Source organism: Lactuca saligna, chromosome 9, assembly GCF_052625555.1.
Source record: "Lactuca saligna cultivar CGN05327 chromosome 9, ASM5262555v1, whole genome shotgun sequence".
Classification (NCBI taxonomy): Eukaryota; Viridiplantae; Streptophyta; class Magnoliopsida; order Asterales; family Asteraceae; genus Lactuca; species Lactuca saligna.
Genome location: NC_136425.1, coordinates 188,894,845 through 188,905,021, shown reverse-complemented (window position 1 = coordinate 188,905,021; position 10,177 = coordinate 188,894,845). Strand labels below are relative to the sequence as shown.

General features: G+C 38.8%; 1 protein-coding gene across 4 annotated transcripts; it reads right to left on the bottom strand.

Annotated features, from left to right (window-relative positions):
- Positions 1 to 4,269: 4,269 nt before the first annotated feature.
- On the bottom strand, positions 4,270 to 6,829 carry LOC145014759 (tubby-like F-box protein 10). 4 transcript variants are annotated; one of them, XM_078973203.1, is made up of 6 exons: positions 6,709 to 6,827; positions 6,556 to 6,605; positions 5,812 to 6,260; positions 5,627 to 5,714; positions 5,402 to 5,537; positions 4,270 to 5,288 (listed from the first exon to the last, which is right to left on the bottom strand). In XM_078973203.1, exons 3-6 carry the CDS (start codon positions 6,166 to 6,168, stop codon positions 4,544 to 4,546), a joined length of 1,326 nt encoding a protein of 441 aa, XP_078829329.1. In that variant the 5' UTR covers positions 6,169 to 6,260; positions 6,556 to 6,605; positions 6,709 to 6,827; the 3' UTR covers positions 4,270 to 4,543. The 4 variants fall into 4 exon arrangements, with proteins under 4 accessions (XP_078829329.1, XP_078829330.1, XP_078829327.1 ...); XM_078973204.1 differs by having other exon boundaries at positions 5,812 to 6,202; XM_078973201.1 differs by having other exon boundaries at positions 6,556 to 6,829.
- Between the last annotated feature and the right edge of the window lie 3,348 nt (positions 6,830 to 10,177).

Sequence of the window (10,177 nt, the reverse complement as noted above, 5' to 3'; positions counted from 1 at the left end):
CCGCCTCTTCTCCCACTATTTTGACCGGTATGAGAATTAAAATTTTCAAGATTTGAATTTTGATCCTGGAAATTATGATTTACATTAAGAATGTAGGGGAAGAAAAGGAGTTAGAGTGAGGAACTTGAACCAATTGGTTTTGATTTTGAACCATGTGCTCGTCTTCAAGGTTAAGGATGGAGACCATCTCTATAAACAACGACAATGGAGATCGTTGGCAAAGAGTTATAGCAATCACATACTTAGGGGGTAATTTGTTGATAGCATAAGTGACAAAATTTCTTTCTGTAATGGGGGGGCCCTAATGTTAGTGAGCAAGTTGGAAAATAGTTTTGATGGGAGAACAATATACCACGACAATCATTGATAATGATATTGTGAAGTTCGTTATCGAGTTCCAGCACTTTTGCTTCTTTATTTTCCCATAAAAGATATACAATGGTTCTAACACATGTTTATGGTTGTATCTCTTGTTCGAAAATGAGTTAATGACTTCAAAAGGCATCCAACTGTTTTCCATGTATATATTTTGTTACTTTCCTTTTGTACAACACAATTCCTCAAACTAAATTTGTTTGTATAAAGGATACTGTTATAACCAAATATTTCATATACTTGCTTATTTGGCATCTACATTCTATGTGAGTTGTCTTTCACCTAATTAATTTCGAACAAATATGAATGAAACTTCTAATCATCTATTTTTTTCTTGCGGCTTAACAACGATGATTTGGAGCAAGGTGGGTGTTTGGTGCAATTTACAAGTCCCTCTAATCTCATCTTTTTTATTGAAAGGTTTTGGTTCATGACGTTAATTTTATCAAAGGTATTTTAAAAACTAGTTGTCTCACAACTTCGTGGGTCATTTGGTGATAACAGGGACTTGTTCCGTAAAAATATAATAATAATAATAATAATAATAATAATAATAATAATAATAATAATAATAATAATAAGATTTCTTCCATGAAGTTTGATAAGTTGATTTTTTTGGTGTATAACAAGAGCAAGAAGCTAAAACCTATAATAATAATAAGATTTCTTCCATGAAGTTTGATAAGTCGATTTTTTTGGTGTATAACAGTAGCAAGAAGCTAAAACGATAGGTTGGATGCAATGCCTTACCCTTTCTTTTTCCTTATGTATTATTTATTTGTTTAGGTACTTGCTAGCCCGATTCAATAATTTATGTCGTTCAAAAAAAAAACTGCTAACATATACACGATGTTGTTTTGCTATATAGGCCATAGCCAACACCTTTTCTTACTATTTTTAAACCAAATTGACAATATTAGTACAATACTGACTTAAGAAGGTAAATACATGTCTTCCTCCTCTTATCTATCCAACTCAAATATAGAGGTGTTCTCTTGTAAGGGTGTGAAGACTTGATCAAATGTACTTGATCATCCTAATGTAGCACTTAAATGCATGTGGAGCATCAGAAATCCTAATGGAACACTTAGGCTGGAGGGAGTGGTGCCACCGAAACCGCACTCCTTCCCTCGCCACGTAAGCGCCACGTTACAGTTTACCACTTAAGTGTGGTTTCTTGCCACACCAAGGGTGTGGTGCCACAGTTTTAGTTTTATTTATTTTTCTTTTTTTTTTTTGTTTTTTTTTGTTAACTATTTTAATTTAATAAAACTTATTTTTTAATAAAAAAAACATAATTTTAAAAACATAATAGTTCATTAATTAAAAATACAAATACCATACATTGCCTAATTTTTTAAAAAAAAAAAAAAAAAAAACCTAAAAATTTAGAAAAACAAAGTAGAAACAAAAAACCAACAACTTTAAAAAAAAAACACACAAGAAACCATTAAAAAGTTGAAAAAAAAAACTAGAAATTAGTCACGATTCATGTAACGGTTTTTCACTTCCTCCTTCATCGCCAAAACCACTTCAAGCTCCGCCCCGGTCATATTCGACGTGTCCATTGCTAGTATTCCATGTCGCTCTCCCTTTGTTTCCGAAGCTCTCTTTCAGAAGCAATTTTCAAAATTTTATCCATTCTCTCTTTTATATCCTTCATGTCGGTTCCCATTTCTTTCAAATCATCTGAATCCGACGCTTTGCCTTTACCTTTGCTTTTTGATTTGTCTCTTCCCAATGGTCGGGAAGGTGGTGAAACTGGAACAGGTTCATCTTCGTTCAGATCAAACTGAACACGAGCATCTGATGTAGTGTGGTCGGACTCAGATGTTCTGTTGCGTTTTGACCCACTGTCGATATGTTGGTCAAATGTTTTGCTACTCAGCCATTTCCTGTTATCTTTCAAAAAATGCCAAACTTCCAGAAACTTGAAAGCCTTCAGATTTTCTTGTTGATACACTTTCAACGCTTTCTGCAAAATGACTTCATCGCTTTCTCCACTTTTCCATTGACGTTTCATGTTGTTCCACAAGTCATTAAACAACATGACTTCCTTGTTCATCTTCCCCCATTTGGAGTACACTTGATGTTTTGAACGGTATTCTCCACGGCTCATTCCTTTATGGAACCTGTGTAAAACGCGAATCCAAAAGCGGTCATGCTTTTGGTCTTTTCCAACTGTCGCGTCTTCTGAAATATCGATCCAAGATTGTGCCAACACCAACGCTTCCAAAGGTTCCCAACATCTAGCCTCCGCCTTCTCTTTTCTTTTATTCGTTGCTCGAGTGGGCTGAGTTTCTGTAACGAATTCTGGTTCAGAATCAGAAACGACCGTTTCTGGTTGTGTTTGTGTTTGTTGCACAAACTCGGGTTGGGACAAAAAATCAAATGGATTAAAATCCGGGTCGGGTTGTAGTAGTGGTGGTGTTTGTGGATGTGGTTGCCCTGGTCGTTGTGGAAAAGAAGAAAACATACCGCCATAGTGGTAATACGGAGGTGAAAAAATCGGTTAATCAAATGAAGGTATTGGGGTGTTGGTGTTTCTGACTGATGTTTTTTCTTTGCTAGGTCTTTTGGAAGAAGACATTTTTTCAAAGAAAATTGGATAAAATGATTGTATTTTTATGTGTTTAAGGGTTGTGTGAATGTAAAAATGGTAACATATGTATATATAGATGGAGTAAAAGGTTAAAAAAAAAAAAAAAAAAAAAAAAAAAAAAAAAAAAAAAAAAAAAAACATTTGCATGGAACGAATCTTTGAACGGTCAAGGGGAGAGAAACCAATCACAGCATGCGGTCTTCTAGGACCGTAGTGCGGTCTCCACGGTTCCAAACCGCACCCTGGGGGCGGTGTTCATGTCCCACGTGGCATGAGTGCGATTCTAAACCGCATCCCACACCGAGGAGTCTTAGAGACACATGAAACATCAAGAATCATAATGGAGCACTTAGATGCACATAGAGCATCGGAAATCCTAATAGAGCATTTGAAGACACATGGGAGCATCAATAATCATGATAGAGCACTTGGAGTTTAGGATGAAGCATCTGGTAGACGAGTGGAGTGCAAAAGATGCATCATGCATCAAGATGCGCCACCAAGGGTCAAGGTGGACCATTGTTGGATAAGGTGTGCCACCATATGGCCATGATGCGCCCTCTAGGTGGGCTTGATGAACTAGAGAGTGTTGATGTGTTGCTTATGTGCTACTAGAAGGACGATGCGCCACCAATGGACATTATACAGTTGTTAGGTGTCGAATCCAATAAAATAAATTATCAAAATGTGATAAAAGATGAACCAAGTTAAACACACTAAGGATTAATACGATGAAAGCAAGGTTCATGTATGGAAACAAAATTAACAAATTATACCAGAGATGTTCAAAATTATGATTCACTTATACAAAATAAAAACAATAGTGGTTTGCTTTCAAAAACTACTACAACTAGCATGGAATGTATTAAAAATAAAACATTACAGCATAAAGTTCTTCCTTTGTTATAGTGTACTAAAAATAAAACCTTACAACATAAATGTCTTCTTTTGTTATAGTGTATTAAAAATAAATTCAAATAATAAAAAACATTCCAATATAATGGTTATCTTTTATTATAATCCAAGTTATTATGATCAGCAATAATTATGGTGCAACCAACTTATAACAAATGAATTGTATTGACAGATTACTACTACAAAACGAGCCTAATATGACCTTTTCACAAACAAAAATGTTGCACTAGAAGATTTGATGCAACTTTGTTTAAAAAAAGTTGTCAATTTTATTAGAAAACGCAAAATTAATAGAACTTTTTACCGTTTTGGCTTCATTTACGACAATTACAATATCGAACCAAATAAAGAGACAAAATCCATAACATAATTGCATATAAGTCAACAACATTAGACTAAATCATATAATATAATACCTCATAAAGATCATTTAAAACAGAGTCCAAAATGGCATGAGGAACTCGTCCATGGCTGCACCCAAAAAATGAAACTTACAAAAATAGTCAACATACTTTCAAGCTTTGGATAACAAACAAGAACACCTAAATTTCTCGAGTTCACATACGCATATGTCCGGACAACCGTTTTCATCCAAGGGTACACAAAGAAAATGTTAAAACTTTTCAGGGTTCTTTTCGTCTTTTTTTTTTTTTATTCACAAGCTAATTTGGTATCAAAGCTGCTTAAACATATTGCAAACGCTTGAAACGCAGATAAAGGGTACCGATAATCCATAGTGAACATATCTTTACCGACTTTCCCAAACTGCAGGATTACTTTATCATGCTCCGGCTGAGAACCCGAACCTCCCGGTGCCGCCGTCGGAGGCGGCAGCACTGGCGGCGGTTGGGCGGCGATGAGTTGAAAGTTCTTGACGGAAGCAATCGTAACCCGTCCCCTGAAATTCAAACACCAGCACTGTAACTGTTCGTGCCACCTAGGCGCTTTGTTTTTTAACACCAGGGGCATTTTCGACTTTTCACTCTCGGGGACATCGGATGAGGTGGCGGCTCCGATGATCTCGGAGAATCTTGAGGAGCTGAATTCGGTTGACCGGTCGAGGGATTTTGAGAAGGAAATTGACCGGAAGGAGTCTTCTAAGGAGGAGGAGGAAGGAAGGAGGAGCTCCGGTTGACCGGGGACTGAGCCGCCCGGGTCGAGTGATGAGGCGGGGATTGACTGCATGATGCAGTGCATCCTCCGTGGGCCCCGCGTTCCTAACACGTTGAGCTCGTAGGTGATGTGGGCGATGTTGTAGCTGCCACTTGGCACTTTTGGGGAGACTTTTTTGGAGTGGAATCTTCGGCTTGATCTGCCAGGTGGCGGTTGTGTATTGGTGTTGAAATGTGGTGGTTGTGTGTCGTATATTATGAACTTTGTCCCAAGGAAATTTGATCTGAAACATTAACATTGAAATAAAAAATGTTGTACTTTGAAAAAAAAAAAAAAAAAAAAAAAAAAAAAAAAAAAGTAAAATGATAGTATGTTGCTATTGTTTCTTGTATTTACCTTAGCTTTCCAATGTAAGTGCTACTTGATCTTGAAATGTTATCAGGATCCATGGATATGACATACTCTGTGCAAGTAGTTCTTCGTGTTCTTTTTGCAGATAGCAAGAACTTTCCATTTTCAACAAGCAAAGCAGCTGTATAACCAATGAGACATTTTGTTTGTGTTAACTTTATAAAAAAAATGTGTAACTTTTTATTTTAAATGCTATATGTCAATGTTTACCTGGACTAAGACAAAGGTAAAGATGATATGTCAAATTGGATTTATCCCTTTTGATGAAACATTGAATAGTGCCATCGCGAGATCCAGGCTGAAAGTGAAACGAAAAAATTGTTGGAAATTAAAGAGAAAAAAATATATATATATATATTTAAAGATGATTACATAAACAGAAGCATCTCACAAACCTGTTTCAAGGAAACCGGAAAAGTAATCTTCCCACATGATTCCGGAGTTCTAACGATCTCCTTACACATACTCCTCCAAGATCTACAAACAGCCGCACAAGCAACCACATGTTTTCTAGCAGGCCAACTGCTTTCACTCTCTTCCAATCTTTTAATCACATCAAAAAGAAGCTCAGGTGGGAGATTAGCCCATCGACTGTTTTGAATCACAAGAGCCGAATGATTATTATCACTTAAATCATTAACCGAACCCTGTGATTTCCCTCTGTTATGCCCCGAAAGTCTCACTTCAAAACCGCGTCTCGATAAACTCCCAATTCCATCCCTCACATCGCGAACTATGCTTCTGAAAGACATTAATTGCAAACCAAAGCACGATTTCTTTTTCCCGCTGAAAAAAAAAAGCTAAGATTCCATCAAATCTGAACTGTATTAGCTCCAATCAAGATCTGCAAAACCCATGTCGAAAATACCATCAAATTGAAGGTGCTAATTTGCATTTTGAAATCAGAAAGAGCATAAATGGAGATGTAAGAAATATAAATGGTGAAAATTTATGTTTTTTTTTTTTTTTTGTATTTTCGTGTTAAGTGATTCGAGAAAATCAAACACTAGATCCTGTAAGTATCTTCAGACATCACTTAAAAGTAAAACACTTTACTTTTTACTTCAAAAGGCGAAATTAGGGCAGATGAGAATTACAGGTAATATAAGCAACATATGATGGCAGATTAGAGATCTTACCTTTTGGGAGAAAAGTTGACCTTGAAACCCTTGAAGATGATATGTTAGGCCTGATAATTTTAAGAAGATTTTCTCATAGAACTTTCTACAAACAGGTGGAATGGAAGATTGAAGAAGCAGATCAGAAAGAATAAAGGGAAATTTAGGTCAGACCTCGAAACAAATATATATCACAGACACACACGCATGCTCTCGGTCTGAATCTCTCTCTTCTTCGGACTCAAAGCGAACATTAAATCCAGCTCAACAAACCAGGGGAAGGTGGAAGGAGTGGAAAAAGTCTATGAATATTAAAACATTTTACTTTATCGTGAGTTACAAAACTTTCCCCTCAGCTGATGCTAATTGACATTTTTAGTACTCCGACTATTTCTCTAATTATATTTCTTAAAATGTCCCTTCATCTCTTTGTTAAAAGGCTCACAACCAAAACAACTTATAAACTATAATGCTATTTCTATTACTTATATATTTTCCATAATTGCTAAATTGCATTAATAGAACAATATATACATAGTACAAGATACAATGGGATATATAAGGCTGGGCTAATCTAATACACGCAACGTATATACACGAGACATATTGTAACGACCCAAAATCAAGGGTAAATTTCATTTTCCAATACATTCAAAACACATATATCTTCTAAATCCAAACATTCAAAAAAACATGATTAATTAAAAACATTTATCAGATTTCGTCCCAAAATCATATATTGCGGAAACATGGGTGTGTGCGTTGCGATCAAGTCGGATCTTCCTTTCCCAACTGATGATACCTAAAAGCATAAACAAAACTATAAGCACGAAGCTTAGTGAGTTCCCCAGAGCATACCCCACATAATCATATAAACCATACCAATCGCATATACTGTGACATCCCCAAAATCTCGACCCGAAAAGACCGATTTCATTTATGCTTTTTAAAATAATTTTCAGAGTAAATCCTTTTAATTTTAAAAGAGATGCGGAATTTGTTCCCAAAAACAAAACATGATAAAATAGATATTTATCAAAACATTTCATAAAGAAATATAATTTCATTTCATAATCAAAAGTCGGGATGTCATGTTCCGATACTGTAACGACCCAATTTTACGTCCGAAAATTTCATTTTTAAGGTATTACTTTAGAAAACATTAATAAATAAAAACATTGTTTGTTCACACCATAACACATCGCAACCATGTTCTAAAAAGTCAAACCATACATCCCATCAAAATATCAGAGTACAATCCCAGTAAATCTCATAAATGCGGAAACCGAAGAGTGTGTGTATGACGTGCCGCTACCGCGCCGGCTCCTTCCCCTTCGATGCAGAGGTACCTGAAAACAAAACTGTAAACGTAAGCACAAAGCTTAGTGAGTTCCCCCAATGTACCACATACCATACAAACACATAACATACGTACTGCCAGGCTATTCTGGGGTGCCTGACTACCCGGTACGGCCATTCTGGGGTGTCGACCTACCCATACGGCCATTCTGGGGTGCCGTCTTACCCGTGTCAAGCCATTCTGGGGTGCTGACTACCCATCGGTCCTAACAACCGATCCTCGGGGACTATTTCACCCCCCTACTACTACGATCACATATAACATAACAAGCCAGCATGCAAACATATCATCACATACTGTCAGACGTATCTGGGGTGTCTGACTACCCTTCGGTCCTAACAACCAAACTCTACTACTATCACATACAACATATCATGCTAGCATATAACATATCAGGTAGTAGCAAACTTAGATGATATCACAAAGACAATCATCTATCATACATCTCCTACTGGTGGGTCGGCTTTGTGGCCTTAGACCCACTGCTACTGGAAGGTAACTCACCTCAAAGTAGCTGCTGAACTGATCGGGAACTAACTGACTGCTGCTGCTCAGGGAGTCCTCCGGCTGCAATTCCCACAACATACTCAATCAAACACTGCTAACTATCCTTTAGGTAAAATGACCATTTTACCCCCGGTCTAGCTCTAAGCCAAAGCTAGAGTCAATTTTCAGTTGACCCGACTCGCCGAGTGGATCTCCACTCGCCGAGTCCCTAGCAAACTATTGTCCTGGGTCCCTGGTTCTACTCGTCGAGTCGGGCTATGACTCGACGAGTTCACCTTCTAACTGTCATTCAACTCCTTCATCCTACTCGCCGAGTTGTATGAACAACTCGTCGAGTTCATCTTCATCCGATGAACACTTTATGCTAAGACTCGCCGAGTTGTATGAACAACTCACCGAGTCTGTTCTTGATCTATGAAGATTGCCTTGGACTCGCCGAGTCAGGGCATTGACTCGCCGAGTCCTAACATGGGTGAGTTCAGCTCCCAACTCACCGAGTCACCCCCTGTGACTCATGGCTCAACTCGACACATGATGAAGGGACCAAATCGGTGACTCGCGACCAGACTCGCCGAGTCACCTATACGACTCGCCAAGTCGTCGCCATGCATCCTCCAAATACACAGATTTACTCGATTTTAGTCCATGCCATTCATAGATCTGGACTTCTAGGACACAAATCACACGTAAAGTTTCCAACTTTACGTGTGGATATTCACTAATGTGGATTTTAGGGTGCAAAATGCCTCAAAAGGATAGATCTAGGATGAACAAGCCACATGGGGCCATAAAGCTCACAGATCTGAGCTCCTGGGGCTCAATCTTGCCTAGATCTAAAGGTTAATCCACTTATTACGAGTCATTAAGCACAAACAAGCTTGGAGAATTGCTCAAGAGTGTCCCAAATGACATCCTAAGCATAGAAACAGGGGAAAACGAGATATACCTCAAGGAAAATGTTGAAATGACACAAAGATGGCTGATCTCCTTCTCCTCTTCTTGATCTACTCCTCTTTCTCCTCAAAACCTTCAAGAACACACCAAGAACACCTCAATCTCTCAAGGAAACAAGGGAAAACGATGTTGGGGGAGTTCTGGGGGTGAATGGGGACGAGTTGGGGGCGGAATGAGGGTTTAAATAGGGTGCAAACCCTTGAAACTTAGGGTTTCATCCAGCAGCGGTGACTCGCCGAGTCCAAGATATGGACTCGCCGAGTCGCCCACTTAAACGTGTCCTGAGTCTCGACCCTACTCGGCGAGTCGGACCCTATGAATCGCCGAGTCCAAGGCTAAATTAGGGCAATGCTCAAAAAATTCACATACCGGAAACCAGGTGCTACAAATCTCCCCCACTTATTTTAGACTTCATCCTCGAAGTCTGCTGCCTGGTCCTGAAACAGCTCGGGGTAATGCTCCATCATCTCGTCCATCGGTTCCCAAGTCCATTCCGAACCCTTGCGGTGCTGCCATTGCACCTTTACTAGCTCTACCCTCTTGTTTCTCAACGTCTTGGTCTTTCTGTCAAGTATTGCGATTGGGCGCTCAATGTAATTCAAGCTGCCATCAACCTGAATATCCCCCAACGGTACTACTGCTGAATCGTCCACCAGACACTTCCGCAGCTGCGAAACATGGAAGGTGCTGTGGATCTGACTGAGCTCGGCTGGCAGATCCAGCCTATACGCCACCTTGCCCACCCGGGCTGCAACCCTGAACGGCCCGATGAACCTTGGGCCCAACTTGCCCCGCTTCCTGAATCGAATGACACCTTTCCAA

What these genes read in the sequence shown, in the direction of transcription:
- LOC145014759 (XM_078973201.1), bottom strand. Translation starts at nt 6,168, where the DNA reads ATGTCTTTCAGAAGCATAGTTCGCGATGTGAGGGATGGAATTGGGAGT. An exon ending in TTCCGGTTTCCTTGAAACAG is followed by an intron (nt 5,715 to 5,811) that starts GTTTGTGAGATG and finishes TTTCACTTTCAG; the next exon opens with CCTGGATCTCGCGATGGCAC. An exon ending in ACTTACATTGGAAAGCTAAG is followed by an intron (nt 5,289 to 5,401) that starts GTAAATACAAGA and finishes TTAATGTTTCAG; the next exon opens with ATCAAATTTCCTTGGGACAA.